The sequence below is a fragment of the Bufo gargarizans genome, chromosome 2 (genome assembly GCF_014858855.1).
Source record: "Bufo gargarizans isolate SCDJY-AF-19 chromosome 2, ASM1485885v1, whole genome shotgun sequence".
Taxonomy (NCBI): domain Eukaryota; kingdom Metazoa; phylum Chordata; class Amphibia; order Anura; family Bufonidae; genus Bufo; species Bufo gargarizans.
The window spans coordinates 497,665,802-497,686,971 of record NC_058081.1 but is presented as its reverse complement, the minus strand read 5'-3'; the positions used below and the strand labels follow the sequence as shown (position 1 = coordinate 497,686,971).

Here is a 21,170-nt window from a genome sequence, read left to right as displayed (position 1 = left end):
GCTGTGATATCACCTATTGTGAACAGTGGATCCAATGTTCTCTTTATATAGGTGATATATGTCATTGCAATCCTGCCAGTGATGATAAGCAGATAACTGCAGTAAAGAGACCTGTACAGACCAAGAAGTGATGCTTAGGCTTAGTGGCCAGCGCAAAAACGGCAGCATTTGAGGATTTTTCAAAACATGGTGACATGGAAAAATAATAATATCAGCACCAAAGTTCTTTAAAGCGGCTCTGTCACCCAGATCAACCCTACCCTACCAGGCATATAGCCTGGTAGGGTTGATGACGCTGTTGGAGAAAAAGAAACGTAAAAAAAAAATGCAAATGAAGTATTTGAGCACCAGGAGGCGAGCTTATGCGTTTCGAGCACCGCTCGGAAGCCTATGGTGCTCCATAATGACGCCCCTCCGCTGTAGCTCATGCCCCCTGCCTTTAGATTGACAATCCCCTTGTCTAGCACTGAGATCATGCACACCCATGCCCAGAACAGCGCGTGCACACAACATCTATGGCTTCATTCTCAACTTGTGAAGATGCATGGTGCGCAGGCACGGGATCTCAGCACCAGACCAAAAATATGTTTAACATAACAATTTTACTTAAAGGGATTTTCTGGGAATTAAGAAAATGAAAATATTTAAGTATTACTTTATTGTAAATATATTTCCAAATACCTTTCATTAGTTGTAATGGCTCGTTTTGTCTGGGGAGCAATCATTAGGAGAAATAAAATGGCCGCCGTCCTATTAGTACACACAAAGCCTGTCCTAATCACACAGGAGGATAAGTTACTTCTCAACACTGAGCTATAAAGCTTCCTCCTCCTCATCTGTGCTCTACTTGTCAGGGATTATGATCCTGAATACAAATGATAAGATCTTCAGCTGAATATCAGTAGGAATAGAGTTCATGAGGAGACATGAAGTACAGAGAGGATGAACAGGACAGACTGTGGTAATGAGCAGCAGCACTTGTTTGCAGTCTCCATTACCACAGCCCCACATTACCACAGTCTGTCCTGTCCTTCCTCTCTATACTTCCTGTCTCCTCATGAACTCCATTCTTACAGATATTCAGCTAAAGATCAGCTGTATTCAATATCATAATACCTCACAAGCAGAGAAGAGGATGAGGCAGCTCTTTGGCTCAGAGTTCTGAAGTAACTTGTCCTGCTGTGTGATCAGGACAGATTTTGTTTGTACTAATAGGATAGCGGCCATTTTATTTCTCCTAATGATTGCTCCCTAGACAAAACAAGCCATTATAACTAATGAAAGGTATTTGGGAATACTTTGTTATTATCGGATTTACTACTACTCCTGCACTTTATTAAAGAGAGACTTATATATTGATAATGACTGGCCCAGTTACAGTACATACTCCACCATTTGCTGTCCATTTTACCTGTTCTCCTGCCTTGCACCTAGACAAACACCTAACATCAGGGGTTCCCCAACTATCACCAGGCAGCAGCCCCAATACCAGGGTGTTACCCAAAGGAAGGAAGGGAGAGGGGTCCTCCAGTCACTCCATGGCCCTAGGGAGCCATAACCACTACCCCCATCCTCTGCTCACCCCTCCTGGGGCTGCTGCACCAGCTATAATGCCTCCAAACTAGTCACAGCCACAGTACCCGCATAGTAGTGCAAGCAACAGTACCCACATAGCAGAACAAGCAACAGTATCAAATAACAGTGCAGGGGTGTGGAAATTTTAAAAAACCTACTTGTCGAAGGACTAAAGCGGGGTCTCAATCTACTTGTCCCTCATGACAATCTACTTGTCCTGATACAAAAAGTAATTTTAAATCAAAACCATATTTAAATGAATCCCTTTAATGTACATGCCATACTGGGGCAGTGAATCCCTTTAATGTACATGCCATACTGGGCCAGTGAATCCCTTTAATGTACATGCCATACTGGGGCAGTGAATCCCTTTAATGTACATGCCATACTGGGCCAGTGAATCCCTTTAATATACATGCCATACTGGGGCAGTGAATCCCTTTAATGTACATGCCATACTGGGGCAGTGAATCCCTTTAATGTACATGCCATACTGGGGCAGTGAATCCCTTTAATGTACATGCCATACTGGGCCAGTGAATTATCCCTTTAATATACATGCCATACTGGGGAAGTGAATCCCCTTGATGTACATGCCAGTATGGGGAAGTCCCCGTCCCCCCCTATTCATGGAGGGTGACTGGCTGGAAGTTGGAACCTGGCAGCACTCCTATTGACACTTCAATGCCAGGGAGAAGAAACAGAGCGGCAGCCTGACAGCAGAGCATAGCTGACCCAGAGCAGTCACCACACACACTACCTGCTGGGCTATCTATCACGGCACGGGCTGCCACCATGTCAGGAGCTCCTACTACAGCCGCTGACTAACGTGTGCCTCCGCTGGGAGCTGACTTCCGGCCCGTGGCGCCCGACTTCCGGCCTGCACAGGAGAGCTGATAACACTGCGGTAAGCAGCCCGGACTTGCTGCACCGAGCTGTGTATTAGAGGAAAACACGGCGCAACCCTAGCCTGCCTGCACAAACTACCTGCCCGGCGCCCGGAACTGCATGTCCCGGGCGTCGGGCGATAGGAATTCCACACCCCTGCAGTGCCAGCTACCCTGGCCCATAACAGTTACAACCACAGTGCCCCAAACTAGTTCTAGCTACTGTGCCCCAAAACTAAAGCCAGCCATAGTGCCCATAAACTAGTGCCAGCTACAGTTTCTCCAAACTAGTGCCAGCTATAGCGCTCTGAAAATAGTGCTAGATACAGCGCACTTTGTGACATTTCTAGAAAAACCTACTCTTCTGGGACTGAGAGGTCTCCCCTTTCTCCCTGCAGTGTCCAGGATTGTCGGCAGATATGACTAGCGGCTTGTACTGGAACAGACTCCACTCATCTACACAGTTAATAGAATTCAATCCAGAGTTCTGTCAATGGATCCAGAGGGGAACATTAAAAAAACCAAAAATGTACATAATAGTTCAGTGTAATCACAGAAGCGTTTCCTCTACTGAAATGCCAAACAAAAGGTGAGACAATTATGCGGATAATGAGTAATGACTCCGTAATCACAAAGCGTTTATTTCCAGGTTGCGCATTCGCTTTGACCTTTTCCGTGATAACTTTTTGATGTGTCCCTGGTGGATTATTGTGTAGGCAGATATTGCACTGTGATCAGTTCTACAAAAATAGCAATGTGCAAGTATAAGAAGACTGCTGTCTGCAGAGGTGTAACTATACTTGGTTAGTTGAGATAAGCGGCGCCAGAGATGTTCTAGTAGCTCCTTATCTCCATCTGCTATACTGAGGCCTGTCTGGCTAGGATGATTGTGTGTGTTTCGCTTACCTGTGGTTCCTGAATTAGAACCCTCCCGGGAGTTTTCCTCTGGGAATTTCTTTCTCTCTTTGACTTTAGCAGCTTTCTCTGTGGTTTTACCTGCTCATAATCAGAGAAAGAATTAAGACATAACATCTGAGTAGGATTCATAGTGCTATTCATCCTGAGCTTCCTGGTTCATGAACAGAATGCAAGAACCACAGTGAAGACTGACACACAGCAGTAAGATTTTTATCACTCAGCTTTCCTGCAGGGTTTAAAGACCCTTATAAAACACAAGGCGGTACAGACAAGGGGCATGTGTGTCATTGAGATAGCAGCTACAACCTGCTACAAAGTAAAAGCCTAGTTCCTTATTTTTCTCACCCTCTGATATAATATGAATTATCCTGATATCTATGTGAGGAATAGGATATACATACCTTACAAGCTAGCTCCATCAGGTGGGCAGGAGGACCATTCGAGTCAGAGCTGTCCGATCCTCCAGTGCTGAAACCAACAGAAAACAGTCATACATACAAGACTCATACTACAGCATTCCAAATACACTTTACAGTCTAAATCTTTCTTTGTACTCTAGTCACATCCACAGCTGCATCCAAATTCTGCTGCCCTCTGCTGCTTTAACGTCTGCGGTACAGGGCGGTATGTATAACACTATTTAAAATCCATCCGTTTTAACCTATTGGGGTCCATCTCATTCTTCTTGCTACTTGTAGCTGCCCTTAGATTTTGTTGTAGGAAAAAGAGTGTATAATAATAATAATAATAATACATATATCTAATACTAATATTAATATGATAATAATCCTGTACAAGGCAGTCAGAAAACCCTTAAAGCGGTTATCCCACTGAAATATATTTCTAACAAAGTTAAAACCAGCCCTGTACCTCACATGGATCCAAAGCTATGCTCTGCTAAATTTATTTCAAGCTGGCAAATCAGGGGTCGTGTCCATTATGAGGGCGGGTCCTTTCTGCTGCAGCTCTCTCCCTAGCACAAGCTAAGAGGGAGTGTCTTTTCAGCTTCTGCTCTTTACCCGTCTGCAGTTATCCCATGTCTGTGGTTATCTATTCACAGTCTCTTTCTAAGGCTACTTTCACATGACCGTATAAATGAGTCCTCATCCGTTCCATAATTTTGCGGAATGGGTGTGGACCCCTTCATTTTAATGGGGCCACAAAAGATGCAGACAGCACACCATGTGCTCAATATATCGATCGGTACTGCGGGAGATAGAGTGGCGGTGTGCGTGTCCCATGTAGATCAAAGGAAGAACGGACCGGCACTCGCTGTTAGTATATAATCTTGAGATTTATTGTCACATTCCAGTGACAGCGCGTCGGCATAGAATCTGTCTGTTCGACAGTTTGATAAAGGCAGATTGTATGCCGAAACACCGTCACTGGAATGTGACAATAAATCACAAGATTATATACTAACAGCGAGTGCCGATCCGTTCTTCCTTTGAGCACACCATGTGCTGTCCGCATCCGTGGTCCCGTTCCGTGGCCCCGCAAAAAAATAGAGCAAGTCCTATTGTTGTCCGCAACTGCTAAGCATGTGCGACCACTTCAGCAATGTTACTGAGGTGGACAGAGAAATAAGGAAAGGAACAATCAGTAGGTAGCACTATACAGATAAATTCTATTGAATAACACAGTAAATATACACATTTTTAATTACATGCAGTTACAACAGTATTCAGATCCAGGTGGTGGTTTGAAATATGTAGAATATTTTTGTGGGACAACCCCTTTAGGGCTGAGTTCACATCTGCTTTGAATTGTCTATTATTCTGTTCCATCAGAAGAATAGAAAAACCTTTTTTTTTTTTTTTCCATTCAAATTGTACATTCTACATTGCATACAATGTATTGGAAATCTGGGGAAAAAATCTAAATGGGGTGGAATTGAAAAAAAACCCCACCACATTTCCACCGGCATTCCCTATGTGGTAAAACTGGCCTGTTACCATGATTATGATACCACATTTTAATATGGGGAAAGTAAGATGATTAGAATTTTTATATTTTTTGAATATTGTTAAAAACTTTATTTTAATTGTTTTTCAAAATCCCCCTAGACTGAACATACGATCATCTATGCTTCTACCATGGACTGGAATGAATTACAGCCGCAAAATATGGGAAATTTGCTATGTTCCTATGGAGCCCTGCTTGCAATAGGAACATTGATGTGTTAGCCTCAGATCCTTTAGAACAGGGATGCCCAACCTGCGGCCCTCCAGCTGTTGTAAAACTACAATTTCCACCATGCCTTGCTGTAGGCTGATAGCTGTAGGTTGTCTGGGCATGATGGGAGTTGTAGTTTTGCAACAGCTGGAGGACCTGCTTTAGAAGGCTAGTGGATACCACAATGAACGAAGGGCTCTCTTGATCTCAGTACAGGGGAGCTGTTTGGGCCCTGGGAGCACAGTGCTACCGGAGAAAAACCTCTCAGATGCCGTGGTTACAATTAACATTATCGCCCATCACAGACATTATCGCCCATCACAGACATTATCGCCCATCACAGACATTATCGCCCATCACAGACATTATCGCCCATCACAGACATTATCGCCCATCACAGACATTGCCTCTGAACAGAATAAAAGAACTCAGCCAAAGAAATGCAATCCTTGTTGTTGAATACCTAAAACTTACCTAGAATCAAACTCTGATAAGAAATTCTCCAGAGTGGATTCGGAGTCCAAGCTGAGTTGCCGATTGCTGTTCACTCTCTGTTTTACCATCTCCTCCAATTCTCTCAGACAAGAGTAATACTAGAAAAAGAGCAACACATCCATTCAGGTGTATAAATATCGGGTAGAATGTATTCTTGTACATAGGGAGCAGTATTATAGTAGTTATATTCTTGGAAATTAGGGCAGTATTATAGTAGATAAAGTTGTACATAGGAGGAAGAATTATAGTAGTTATATTCTTGTACATAAGGACAGTGTTATAGTAGTTATATTCTTGTAAATAGGAGGCATTATTATAGTAGTTATATTATTGTACATAGGAGGCAGTATTATAGTAGTTATACTCTTGTACATAGTAGCAGTATTATAGTATTTATATTCTTGTACACAGGGGGCAGTATTATAGTAGTTATATATTTGTACATAGGAGGAAGTATTATAGCTTTTATATTCTTGTCCATAGGGGGCAGTATTATAGTAGCATAGCACCCTCCTCCAAAACAGCCCCTGGCAGTGTTAGAGACCACTCATCTGTGCCAGTGATGTCAACGAGCTCACTGCTAGGCAGATGTCTCCACTTAGCATAGTGATGCGAAGCCAGGTATGTCACCAGTGTAAAACAGAGCATTGCGCTGTGCAATGCAGCATGACAAGGGGGAGTTATCAGAGCAAGAAAATGCTCCACTAATATGTAGTCTATAAATAAGGAACAACTTATACCCCTTGTTCATAGGCATCAGTATTATACTACTTCTATTCAGAGGAAGCAGTATTATAGTAGTTATATTATTGACCATAGGTGCTGGAGCCCTTCTGCATTTTCTTTACCTGCAGTATTGTAGTAGTTATATTCCTGTACATTGGGGCAGTATTACAGTAGTTATATTCCTGTACTGTACATAAAGTGCAGTATTATAGTAGTTACAGTTAGGTCCATAAATATTGGCACAGCGACACAATTCTAAAATTTTTGGCTCTATACGCCACTACAATGGATTTGAAATGAAATGAACAAGATGTGCTTTAACTGCAGACTGTCAGCTTTAATTTGAGAGTATTTACATCCAAATCAGGTGAACGGTGTAGGAATTACAACAGTTTGCATATGTGCCTCCCACTTGTTAAGGGACCAAAAGTAATGGGACATAATACTAATCATAAAGCAAACTTTCACTTTTTAATACTTGGTTGCAAATCCTTTGCAGTCAATTACAGCCTGAAGTCTGGAACGCATAGATATCACCAGATGCTGGGTTTCATCCCTGGTGATGCTCTGCCAGGCCTCTACTGCAACTGTCTTCAGTTCCTGCTTGTTCTTGGGGCATTTTCCCTTCAGTTTTGTATTCAGCAAGTGAAATGCATGCTCAATCGGATTCAGGTCAGGTGATTGACTTGGCCATTGCATAACATTCCACTTCTTTCCCTTAAAAAAACTCTTTGGTTGCTTTTGTAGAATGCTTTGGGTCATTGTCCAGTTCTGAAGCATTTGGCTCAATATGAGCAGATAATTTTGCCTGAAACACTTCAGAATTCATCCTGCTGCTTTTGTCAGCAGTCACATCAATAAATACAAGGGAACCAGTTCTATTGGCAGCCATACATGCCCACGCCATGACACTAGCACCACCATGCTTCACTGATGAGGTGGTATGCTTAGGATCATGAGCAGTTCCTTTCCTTCTCCATACTCTTCTCTTCCTATCACTCTGGTACAAGTTGATCTTGGTCTCATCTATCTGTCCATAGAATGTTGTTCCAAAACTGTGAAGGCTTTTTAGATGTTGTTTGGCAAACTCTAATCTGGCCTTCCTGTTTTTGAGGCTCACCAATGGTTTACATCTTGTGGTGAACCCTCTGTATTCTCTCTGGTGAAGTCTTCTCTTTATTGTTGAATTTGACACACATATACCTACCTCCTGGAGAGTGTTCTTGATCTAACCAACTGTTGTGAAGGGTGTTTTCTTCACCAGGGAAAGAATTCTTCGGTCATCCACCACAGTTGTTTTCCGTGATCTTCTGGGTCTTTTGGTGTTGCCGAGCTCACCGCTGCGATCCTTCTTTTTATGAATGTTCCAAACAGTTGTTTTGGCCATGCCTAATGTTTTTGCTATCTCTCTGATTGGTTGGTTTTGTTTTTTCAGCCTAATGATGGCTTGCTTCACTGATGGTGACAGCTCTTTGGATCTCGTCTTGAGAGTTGACAGCAACAGATTCCAAATGCAAATAGCACACTTGAAATGAACTCTGGATCTTTTATCTGCTCATTGTAATTGGGATAATGAGGGAATAACACACACCTGGCCATGGAACAGCTGAGAAGCCAATTATCCCATTACTTTTTCGAACTCCGTCAATTAAACCTTCTATAGTTTTTCCAAGGAGACCAGATTTTAAGAAAGCGAGGACGTGTGAAGGATTCCCAATGGGTCAGCTCCTCAAATCTATAGATCTGATAGACCTTGTCCCGCCACATCGGAACAGTAGGGGGTTCAGCATTTTTCCAAAGCAGCGGAATCAGCAATCTCGCCGTCATGATAAGCATAGTGGGAAGATCAGATCTGCAGGGAGAAAGTGAGTCATTGGGGCACCAAAGTAGGATCAGTTTGGGATCCAGTTTGACTTGAGTTGCACAGATCACATTGATCAAAGCTTCTACGTTAGACCAGAAAACTTTGATCCTCTCACAATGCCACCAAATGTGCGAAAGGGAGCCTACATTCTTTCCACACCTCCAACATGCACTTGGGATATCTGCATTAAGCCTATGCAGAAATTACGGGGATTTCTACCATCTTTTAAGAAGCTTATATGAATTCTCTTGTATTCTAATACAGCGACTAAAGCCATGGGAATGTGAGAGGATAAAAGCCCTTTCTGGTTCCGAGAGGCGGATGGAAAGTTCCCTTTCCCAAGAATTGAGGAAGTGTAGCTCAGGAGGGGAGGATGAGAGCAACTCTTTATATATGGTAGACAGCGGTTTAGGGAGCTTACAGGTGTCCGATAGCCGTTTTCCAACCAAGAGGGGGGGCTAGCAGTAGTTAGGGGTGGTAGTTTAATCAATTTAATATCCTTCTGCAGGGCAAATACCTGAAGAAAAGAGGCACTTTTAACTTTGGGGTCATTTAAGACTAGAGTCCAATCTAGGTTCCCATCTGGGGTCTGGATCTCCCTCAGGGGAGTCTCAGCCAGAAGGGGCCAGATGCCCGAAGGCGTCTTAGCATCCGGGTGTATGTGGAACTGCAAGGAGGAGAGTAGGGTGCCTGGAATTGGGAATGTAAGCACTTTGGCCTTGTATTGCCTGGCCCATTCCACCAACAGGCTCTTCTATAGGGATGAGAAGGACGAGCTACCTAGTGAACAAGGGGATAGACCCCAAAGTATCTGTCTCATTTTAGTGGTGAGCAGAGAGCGCTCTAAATGCATATACGGAGCATCATAGATGTTATTGAGAAGAGACAGACCCCGGAATAATTGAAAAGCCGCATAATAAGTACGCACATCTGGGAGACCAAATCCGCCAAACCTTTTCTCTCTGGTCAGCACAGAGTAAGCAATTCTGGAAGGTTTGTTTCCCCACAAAAACAGAAAGAAAACTCGGTGAATGTCAACAAAAAATGAATGCGGTAACCATATAAGCAAAACTTGTAGTAAAAATACAGGAATTTAGGGGCTATAAAGGTCTTGAGGTAGCTCCTCCTTCCACACCAGGAGATAAACGGAAGTTTGATGGAATGTAAGCGTTTCCTAACCGATGAGAGTAAGGGGGCATAATTAAGTCCTTTGCATGAGCAGGGACATGTACTCCTAGAAATACAATGTCTTTCGTAGCCCATTGAAAGGGGGTGGTTCTCTGAAGGGCCACTTTCACCGAGTCCGGGCAGGTGACATTGAGAGCCATGGACTTGCTATAATTGATTTTGAAGTTTAAGACAAAGCCAAACTCCTCAAAAAGGGACAAGAGCCTAGGGAAGGATATTTCAGGATTAGACGTCATTATTAGTAGATCATCAGCATATGCGGCTGTCAAGTGGGTCCGAGAATTGATGGTAAGGCCCCTAACAACAGGATCCTGCCGTATCCTACACAACAAAGTCTCCATAACTATGACAAACAAAGACGGTGAAAGGGGGCATCCCTGCCTCGTCCCATTAGAAATGGTAAAGGAGGGGGAGAGCGTACCATTTATTTTGAGTTTGGCAGACGGGGCCGAGTACAGAGTGAGGATCGCGGATATGAACGAGTCTGGGAAACCAAACCTCGTCAGGGCCCGAGACATATAATGCCAACCGACTCTGTCGAAGGCCTTCTCCGCGTCCGTGCTTAACAAGGCCAAAGGCGTGGATGAGCTTCTAGCACAGTCCATAAGATGAAGCAGGCATATCGTGTTCTCGCAGCCCTGTCTGCCACGCACAAAACCCACTTGCTCACTGTCAATAAGATCCGGCAGGATCAGCTGAATACGGACGGTAGCTGCCACAATGGAGGGGGTCTTTGTTTTCTTTGTGGATTATGGTTATGTGAGCTTCTAATGTTTGAGGGGGCAGGGAACCACCGGATAGGAGAAAGTTACAGAGGGTCCGGAAGTGAGGGGTCAAAATGTCCTTGAAGGTTTTATAATATGATATGTGAGGTCCGTCTGGACCTGGGCTTTTACCTGATGGGATGGAGGATAGGACCTTATCAACCTCCTCGCTTGACACAGGAGCGACAAGTTGAGAGGCTTGGAGGGGGCTAATAGAGGGGAGCTGAAGAGTTGATAGGAACTCATCTGTGGCCTGCTCAATAGAGGTGGAGCCAGGGCGGTCGGGGGTGGGTAGATTGTAGAGATCAGCATAGAATGTACAAAAAGCTTTTGCTATGTCATGGGTCGATTTATGCTTATTGCCTTTGGCGTCTAAAATTGCGGGAATAAATGAATCCGCGTGATGTTGCTTAGCCATGGCAGACATCAGTTTATTCCCTTTGTTCCCATGAGCATAGGCTTTAAAATTGGAGCGAAAGATACGTTTCGCAGATTTGGCGTTAAGCATGTTTTTCAATTCCGTCCTGGCCTCCACCAATTCAGCAGCCACAGCTTGGGCCTGGGTTTGCTTATGGGTCAATTCTAGTCGTGCTATATGGGACAACAGGTCATCTACTGCTTTGGAGCGTACCCTTTTGATATGAGAACCCAAGGCTATTAGTTCCCCTCTAACCACTGCCTTATGGGTTTCCCACAAAACGGAGGGAGAGGGAAGAGGGACACTTGCAGTATTAAGGGAAAAGAATTCAGACATAATCCGGGAGATTCTAGTTGCATTAGCAGGGTCAGAGATCAAAGTGTCATTAAGACGCCACATTCTTTCCCTTTTGGGAAGGGCGGTCATAGACACCCTGAGAAAGACAGGGGCGTGATCGGATAACGTGATGTTACCTATCTTCGTGTCACCTGGGAAACATGAGGGGAGGACAGAAATATGTAATCCAGCCTATGGAAAGATTTCTTTGCATTGGAGTAGAATGTGTAATCCCGACTAGAGGGATGCATAGTACGCCAAACATCTATAACCTGCAATTTCTTCAACACAGTCTTCAGACGGCGTAGAAGTTTGTGGGACAATTCGGATCTCTGGGAGGATGAGTCAAGGTCTGGCTCCAGGGTCACATTAAAGTCACCTCCTAGTATAAGCAAGCCCTAACTGAAAGCAGATAACTGAGCAAGGGTCTGAACAAGCCAGGGGATCTGACCCCTGTTAGGAGCATATATGTTGGCCAGAGTGACAGGTGTGTCAGCGATGTGTCCCTTCACGAACAAGAAGCAACTGTTTGTATCCGCAAGTACCGCGGAGTGTTTAAAGGGTAGATGTTTGTGGATGGCCACGCTAACACCCCTGCTAGCTGAGGCATATGAGCTATGGTACCATTGTGGGAATATGTTTGGGGACAATTTCGGAAGCTTTCCCGTCTTGAAATGAGTTTCTTGGAGAAATGCAATCGAAATGTCATCCTTCTGTAACAATGAGAGTACTTGAGACCGCTTACATGGCTCGTTCAGACCCTTGGCATTCAATGAGACAACTACAACAGAGACCATAATAAAGGCAAAGGAGACCTGTCGGCCCACAGCATAAGGACATCCAGTCTGGAAAGCAATGGACGGAGTAGAGAGGTAGAGAAGGGTAAGGAGGTTAAAGGGAGAGTCAAAAGAAAACCAAAAGACATAACAAATGAGAAAAAGACAATAGACAAATAACAAGGCATGTCTCCCCATGAACGGGGAGCTCGTGGTCCCACCCAGCAACTGACATGAAGGAGATCCTTTTTCATTACGGCAAACAGCCGGGATCTATCAGAGGGGGGCTCCCGTGGGACCATTAGGGGTTTTGAGGTGGGGTGTGAGGGGGAGGTCAGTAACATTACCAACAATAAGGGCAAACATGTAACCCCAGCAAAATTGACAATGTGGATATAACATCAGATCTAAACCTGATACATGTGCAAAAACATTAGCAACATGGGACCCAACCCAAAGCCCATTGTAACAGGGCAGTGGGCTAAGGCCCGGTTTTAAGGCCACAAACAGGCATCAATCAGGCAATAAACAGCTCGGACAGAGCAAACAGAGTCTCTCCAGCCTGAAACTCAAAGACGTCCTAGTACTCTGGACTCAATAGTGGATAACCATAAGCAGGTTCAGCTTCTCACAAAGCAAAGTCACGTAGTAGTAACTTGAGAACGGCTTTTCCCTTGCTTCTCTGGTCTGGTCGGCGAGACCCGGTGCCACGAGTCCACGCTTGGGGAAGACAGCAGGGGGTCACCCTGATCCGCCGGCATCCACGAAGGCACTTCAACGGGTGCAATTCCAAGGGGGCCCCATATAGATCATATAGATTTAAGATCCCCCGGTGTCCGCACCGTGTATTGCTTGCCGTTTTTCAAAATAGCCAGGCCGAAGGGATATAGCCACTGGAATGGCGTGGCTGAGGCCTTGAGAGCCTCCAAAAGTGGCCTTATAATGCGCCTCTTGGCAAGGGTGGAGGGGGCCAGATCCTGGAAGAACAAAATGGGTACCTCACCATACATGATGCGGTCTGCCTCGCTTCCCGCCTTAAGAAGTGCCGCAGTGTCCACGTAGCTTAGGATGCCACACACTACATCCCTCGGCGGTTCGTCGGGTTTAGGTTTAGGCCGCAAGGCCCTATGAATGCGCTCGATCGTGATCTGTGCTGCCCTTTCCGCACCCAGCAAGGAGGAGAAAATCTCACGTGCAGCCGAATGGAGAGCCTCCACTGCAAGGGATTCAGGTAATCCGCGTATGCAAATGTTTCGTCTCAGTCCACGATTTTCTTGATCCTCAATTCGCAATAGCGCATCATTTAACAGGTCTCTATGCGCGTGCAGGGCCGCGCTTGTCTGACCTTCGTGCACCATTATGGCCTCCTGTGCGAGCTCCAACGACTCCACTCGATGCCCAATATGACGGAGGTTACCCTTGATTTCCTCCAGGTCCTTCTTCAGAGGAGCCAGCGCTGACTCTAATAGATCTCTGAGGACCGCTTTGGAGAGTGAGGTGTTTTTCCGCGCCAGTCTGCAATCTGAAACATCGGAGGCGCTCCCTGCTTCTGAGCCCTCCTCTGGATCTGAGAGCTGCCGCGCCATCTTGGACACCTCTGCGGCGGGAGTTCTGGATAGCTGTTTTTTAAGGTACTGATCCATTTCGGGCTGTCTGGAGCAGGCCACTGTCGGCTCTGGTGTTTCAGAGTAATGATACTTGCCAGTTTTCCCCATTTTCACTGGATTAGAAGCTAATAATAGGGGTTACAATAGCTGCCAGGAAGAGGAGCTCAGGAACAAGCAGCCATGCAGCTCCAAGGTCAGGCTCCGCCCCCCACAGTATTATAGTAGGATCTGGATACAAAGAACTCATAGAATACAGGATACAAAGAAAGATAGAAGCTTTACTAATCCACCGATTTTTGCATTTTATCTGTGGATTATTAAAGATTCTATGTTTCATTCATTTAGACCTTGGAGGTCTTTGTATCCTGATCCTACATTTTTCGGTGCTACCCTGCACCATACGTGCATCCTGTAGAGATATAGGTCAGCTGAACGTTTTCTTTTTTGTTTTCTTGTTACATTCTTGAACATAGGGGGCAGTATTATAGTAATTACATACTTGAACATAAAGGGCAGTACTATAGTAGCTATATTCTTGTACATGGGGGCAGTATTAGAGTAGGTATATCCTTGACCTTAGAAGGCGGTACTCTATGCTTCTTTTATAAAATGTCTTCACCACAGGAATGTTTCCTGTATGACTAAATAAAGTAGTTGGCTGCAGGGCCGTCTTTGCCACAGGGCAAAAGGGGCAGCTGCCCCGGGCCCAGTTGCTCCTGGGGGCCCAAGGGAGCTCCGTTTCCTGACTCCTATTCACTAGTCCAGGGGCGTTGCTAGGTTAAAACATTCGGGGCCTGGGATGTTTTGTCCCAGGCCCCGAATGTCCTGCCTGCCTGCCTGCTAGATACAACTGTATTGCCGTACACAGAACGGCAATACAATTGAATCTTACACTGGGAAGAGCTGAAGGACCTGCGGTGACATCACAGGTCATGTGATCAGCAAAACAGGCTGTGATAGGATGACCTGGATGATGTCACCATCATGTGACCAGTGCAGGATTGGACCGGAGTGAAGAGAAGAAGGAGCCTAATGGTGATGTCTGTACATGAGAAAAGGTAAGTGAAGGGAGAGGCAGATGCTGGGAGTTGTAGTTATTTAACTGGGATGTATGTTAGGGCTGAAGGGAGGGATGTTATTGACATAGAACTGTATGCTTGAGGTGGCTGGGTGAGGGAGTGATGTTATTTACATGGGACTGTATGTTGAAAGTGGATGGTGGGGGAGAATGATGTTTATGTACATGGCACTTAATGTTTAGGCTACGTTCACACTGGCGTTTCTGGGTCCACTTGTGAGACCCGTTTCAAGGCTCTCACAAGCAGCCCCAAATGCATCAGTTTAACCCCAATGCATTCTGAATGGATGCGGATCCATTCAGAATGCATTCGTTTGGCTCCGTACGGCCCCCCGTTCCATTTTGGAGGCGGACCCCAAAATGCTGCAAGCAGCGTTTTTGTGTCCGCATGGCCTTGCGCAGCCAAACGGATCCGTCCTGACTTACAATGTAAGTCAATGGGGACGGATCCCATTGCATTGACATAAAATGGTGCAATTGTAAACAGATCCGTCCCCCATTGACTTTTAATGTAAGTCAGGACGGATCCGTATTGGGACTTAGAGATTCAAATCTAATACAAATCGGTCCTGAACGGATGCATTCGTTTGTATTATCGGTGCGGATCCGTCCTGTACAAGTGCAGGACAGATCTGCAGGAACGCAAGTGTGAAAGTAGCCGTAGGGCGTGATGTTTACATGGGATTGTGCGTTGGAGGCGGCTGGGGAGGAGGTGATGTTATTTACATGGGACTGTATGGTGGAGGGAGGATTATAACTGCAGGGGGCACTGCAGATCCAGGGGACATTATAGGCAGGTCCTATTACTACTGGGGGCTGCTACCTCTGCACCCCCTATAGCTACACCCCTGGGGGGGGGGGGGGGGGGGCACAGCAAGCAGCAAGATAACACTGTTGGGACTCCAGTTGGGGGATAATGATAGAATGTGAGGAAGCTAAGATATCTGTTTGTCACACTCTGCAGAGACGAGGCGGCTGAGAGAAGTTGTCCAGACCGAGTGGAGAAGATGATGACAGAGAGGAGACGTCACCTGGAGGCACTGGATGTGACAGGTAAGTGCTGCTGTATAGCAAGTACAGCAAAGTGCAGGTGGGGGGGGGGGGGGATCCAGGGGGCCCAAGTAAATTCTTGCCCAGGGTCCAATCAATATTAAAGACGGCCCTGGTTGGCTGCCCACATGGATTGTGAGTGCTTATCCTGGAGCATGGTATACAGGTCCTTCTAAAAAAATTAGCATATTGTGATAAAGTTCATTATTTTCTGTAATGTACTGATAAACATTAGACTTTCATATATTTTAGATTCATTACACACAACTGAAGTAGTTCAAGCCTTTTATTGTTTTAATATTGATGATTTTGGCATACAGCTCATGAAAACCCAAAATTCCTATCTAAAAAAATTAGCATATCATGAAAAGGTTCTCTAAACGAGCTATTAACCTAATCATCTGAATCAACTAATTAACTCTAAACACCTGCAAAAGATTCCTGAGGCTTTTAAAAACTCCCAGCCTGGTTCATTACTCAAAACCGCAATCATGGGTAAGACTGCCGACCTGACTGCTGTCCAGAAGGCCATCATTGACACCCTCAAGCAAGAGGGTAAGACACAGAAAGAAATTTCTGAAAGAATAGGCTGTTCCCAGAGTGCTGTATCAAGGCACCTCAGTGGGAAGTCTGTGGGAAGGAAAAAGTGTGGCAGAAAACGCTGCACAACGAGAAGAGGTGACCGGACCCTGAGGAAGATTGTGGGGAAGGACCGATTCCAGACCTTGGGGGACCTGCGGAAGCAGTGGACTGAGTCTGGGGTAGAAACATCCAGAGCCACCGTGTACAGGCGTGTGCAGGAAATGGGCTACAGGTGCCGCATTCCCCAGGTCAAGCCACTTTTGAACCAGAAACAGCGGCAGAAGCGCCTGACCTGGGCTACAGAGAAGCAGCACTGGACTGTTGCTCAGTGGTCCAAAGTACTTTTTTCGGATGAAAGCAAATTTTGCATGTCATTCGGAAATCAAGGTGCCAGAATCTGGAGGAAGACTGGGGAGAGGGAAATGCCAAAATGCCTGAAGTCCAGTGTCAAGTACCCACAGTCAGTGATGGTCTGGGGTGCCATGTCAGCTGCTGGTGTTGGTCCACTGTGTTTTATCAAGGGCAGGGTCAATGCAGCTAGCTATTAGGAGATTTTGGAGCACTTCATGCTTCCATCTGCTGAAAAGTTTTATGGAGATGAAGATTTCATTTTTCAGCACGACCTGGCACCTGCTCACAGTGCCAAAACCACTGGTAAATGGTTTACTGACCATGGTATTACTGTGCTCAATTGGCCTGCCAACTCTCCTGACCTGAACTCCATAGGGAATCTGTGGGATATTGGAAGAGAAAGTTGAGAGACGCAAGACCCAACACTCTGGATGAGCTTAAGGCCGCTATCGAAGCATCCTGGGCCTCCATAACACCTCAGCAGTGCCACAGGCTGATTGCCTCCATGCCATGCCGCATTGAAGCAGTCATTTCTGCAAAAGGATTCCCGACCAAGTATTGAGCATAACTGAACATAATTATTTGAAGGTTTACTTTTTTTGTATTAAAAACACTTTTCTTTTATTGGTCGGATGAAATATGCTAATTTTTTTAGATAGGAAATTTGGGTTTTCATGAGCTGTATGCCAAAATCATCAATATTAAAACAATAAAAGGCTTGAACTACTTCAGTTGGTGTGTAATGAATCTAAAATATATGAAAGTCTAATGTTTATCAGTACATTACAGAAAATAATGAACTTTATCACAATATGCTAATTTTTTTAGAAGGACCTGTATATGATGCATATCTGCTGAGCCTGCAACAAACTTACATTTCCCCAGTGGTGGAGCAGCAACTCATAAGGAGATCACGGTCACCTCTGGGAAGTGAATACTGTAACCTGCAAATGTCAACCTGTTCCAGATTATGAATGTTCACAGCAGAAGAGCCAAGTGTCACTGTCATCACCCTCAGAAATTAACATGACTCACTTCTCAGAAAGTGTCCTCCTCGGAGTACTAGGAACCTGTTTGTATTTCCCACAGGTGTTGACATGCGTACCTTTTTTTGGTCTGGGTCACAATAATCTAAAAGTGCATCACAGAAATGGTAACCAAGCGACTGCAGATCCTTTGCGCTAAAATGAGTTCCACGCCGTTTACCTGTAATTTACAGAGAAGAACAGAACTGAATTAAAGGGTCATTTTAAGATCTATCTTTTGTACATCAAGCTAACTACGTAGCAGGTGTGTATTTACATAGCTAGAGCATACTTTTAAAGGACACTCCAGGCAAAACCGATACACTGTTTTATACCTACTTCCATGCCTGAGTGGGTGGAGCATGACACAGGGATTCACATGACACTTAAAAATCCACTCATACTCCACCCCTTCAGGCTTTGCACCAAGTATAACAGTGTTTCAGGTTTGCCTGCAGTGCTCCTTCACAGTTAACACACTTGTATTTCTAGTAGACATGGATATACAGGTGCATCTCAATAAATTAGAATATCATTAAAAAGTTAATTTATTACAGTAATTCAATTCAAAAAGTGAAATTCATATATTCTATAGATTAATTACACACAGATTCATCTATTTCAAGTGTTTTTTTCTTTTAATGTTGATGATTATGCCTTACAGCTAATGAAAACCCAAAAGTCAGTAACTCAAACATTTTTAATATTACATAAGATCAATAAAAAATGATTGTTAATAGAGAAATGTTGGCCTACTGAAAAATATGTACAGTATATGCATTCAATACTTGGTTAGGGCTACTTTTGCATGAATTACTGCCTGAATGCAGCGTGACATGGAGGCGATCAGCCTGTGGTACTGCTGACGTGTTATGGAAGCCCAGGTTGCTTTAATAGCAGCCTTCAGCTCATCAGCATTGTTGGGTCTGGTGTCTCTCATCTTTGTCTTGACAATACCCCTACTCATTAAGGTTTGGTTCTGGCGAGTTTGCTGGCCAATCAAGCACAGTAATACCATGGTTATTAAACCAGGTATTGGTACTTTTGGCAGTGTGGGCAGGTGCCAAGTCCTGCTGGAAAATGAATTCAGCATCTCCATAAAGCTTGTCACCAGAGGGAAGCATGAAGTGCTCTAAAATGTTCTGGTAGATGGCTACACTGACTTTGGACATGATATAACACAGTGGACCAACACCAGCAGATGACATGGCTTCACATACCATCACTAACTGTGGAAACTTCAAACTGGACCTCAAGAAACTTGGATTGTGTGCCGCTCCACACTCCCCCAGGACTCTGGGACCTTGATTTCCAAATGAAATGCAAAATTTACTTAATAGGACTTTGGAGAACTGAGCAACAGTCCAGTCATTTGTCTTCTTAGCCCAGGTAAGACACTTCTGATGTTATCTCTGGGTTATGAGTGGCTTAACACAAGGTATGCAACAGTTGTAGCCCATGTTCTGGATACGTCTGTGTGTGGTGGCACTTAAACATAGAATGTGTCGGCCTGACTCCAGCTGCAGTCCACTCCTTGTGAATCAACACCAAATTCTTGAATGGCCTTTTCTTGACAATTCTTTTAAGGCTGCAGTTTTCCCCGTTGCTTGTGCACCTTTTTCTACCACACCTTTTATTTCCACTCAACTTTCTATTAATATTCTTGGGTACAGCACTCTGCAAACAGCCAGTTTGTTTAGCAATAACCTTTTGTGGCTTGCCCTAGTTGTGGAGCGTGTCAATGACTGTCTTCTGGACAACCGTAAAGTCAGCAGTCTTTACCATGACTGTGTAGCCTACTGAACTAAACTGAGGGACCTTTTAAATGCTTAGGACACTTTTGCAAGTGTTGTGTTGATTAGCTGCTTAGAGTGTAACACCATGAGTCTACAATATTGAACATTTTTCACAATATTCAAATTTTCTGAGATACTGACTCTTGGGCTTTCATCAGCTGTAAGCAGGGGTGCACCTAGCCTTTCTGCTGCCTGAGGCAAAAACTAAAACTGCGCCCCCATATGACAATTTCTTAACCTAACCCCTTTGCCACAATGAAAGCGCTAATCGCCCATGACCCTTCGGCTGCCTCGCTCTTGTCCCTAGCTGGTGCTGCCTGAGGCGATCATCTCACCTGGCTTCATTGGTGGTGCACCCCTGGCTGTAAGCCATAATCATCAACATTAAAAGAAATAAACACTTGAAATAGATCACTCTGTTGTATTGAATCTATATAATGTGTTTCACTTTTTGAATTGACTTACTGAAATAAATTCACTTTTTGATGATATTCTAATGTATTGAGATGCACCTGTAATACAGTGTTCCCTCTGTTGCTAGTGAACAGGCAGTTAGAGACCTGGGGGCTGCTCCCTCTAAGCCGGGCAATTTACAAACTACATTATTGCATCCTAATAATTCATTATAAAGCAGCAAGATATACAGGGCCACATAGCATCCAAGCAAATAGTATTAAACAGCATGCAGTACTAGTACAGGGAAGGTTATGCTCTGCATTCCTGGTGGTCTAGGGCACAGAAGGGGTTCATTTATCTATCCCTGTTGGTCTAAGATAGTAAAAAGTTTTATACCAGCATTCCTGGTTGTCTATGGCAAGAAAATGATTAGTGTCAGAATCCCTGGTGATCAAGGGTCATGAAAAGAGCTAATACTAATATACCTGCCTGACCAGGGCAGTAAACCAGTTAATGTCAATATTCCTCATGGTCTAGGCTAGTGAATGGGTTAATGTCAGTATCCTCCATGGTAGTGAAGGAGTGGATCTCAGTATACCTGGTGGTTTAGGGCAGTTAGGGGGATAATTCCAGTATCTCCTGTGGTCTAGGACAATTAAATGGTCAATTCTAAGATCCCTGGTGGAGGGCAGTGGAAGAATTAACACTGTATACGTGTGGACCAGTGGGATACTGACCTCTCTAGGCTCCAGCACTGTCCTATATCTAATAGGAGGGTAAAGTGTACAGTTTATGGGCTTCTGACAGGTTTTGGTGAGTACTTTAGAAAGTATTTTCTTCGACTGCAGGACTTTTTTCCCTAGATGTATTATATGGTCTCTTGAGTGTGTTCGGTTTAGTGCAAGGTTGTTTTGGGATGGACATGGGGTCTGAGCATCTTTTGGGCCTGGGATGCATTCTAGGCACAACCATTACAAGAACCTGAACACTTTTTATAATTGGGTAGAGCAATTCAAGATCACTCTGTCTGAGCATTATAGGCATTTTCCAGGATTTTAATACTGATGGCCTATCTGATATATCTGATTGGCTGGAATCTGACATCTCGCAACCCAGCTCAGTTTCAGAGTGGCTCCAGCGCTCCAAGTTGGCACCACTGAAGT

The 21,170-nt window shown here is 44.6% G+C and overlaps 1 protein-coding gene across 2 annotated transcripts in view; it reads right to left on the bottom strand.

Moving 5' to 3' along the window:
* The window catches only part of AGBL3 (AGBL carboxypeptidase 3), a 167,990-nt gene that overhangs the window by 44,073 nt on the left and 102,747 nt on the right, over positions 1–21,170 (bottom strand). For both annotated transcript variants that reach the window (XM_044281214.1, XM_044281215.1), the window contains 4 exons: positions 17,896–17,996; positions 6,030–6,148; positions 3,782–3,848; positions 3,369–3,458 (listed from right to left, as the gene is read on the bottom strand). In XM_044281214.1, coding sequence (XP_044137149.1) covers positions 3,369–3,458; positions 3,782–3,848; positions 6,030–6,148; positions 17,896–17,996 — 377 coding nt within the window. The remainder of the gene's footprint in view (positions 1–3,368; positions 3,459–3,781; positions 3,849–6,029; positions 6,149–17,895; positions 17,997–21,170) is intronic.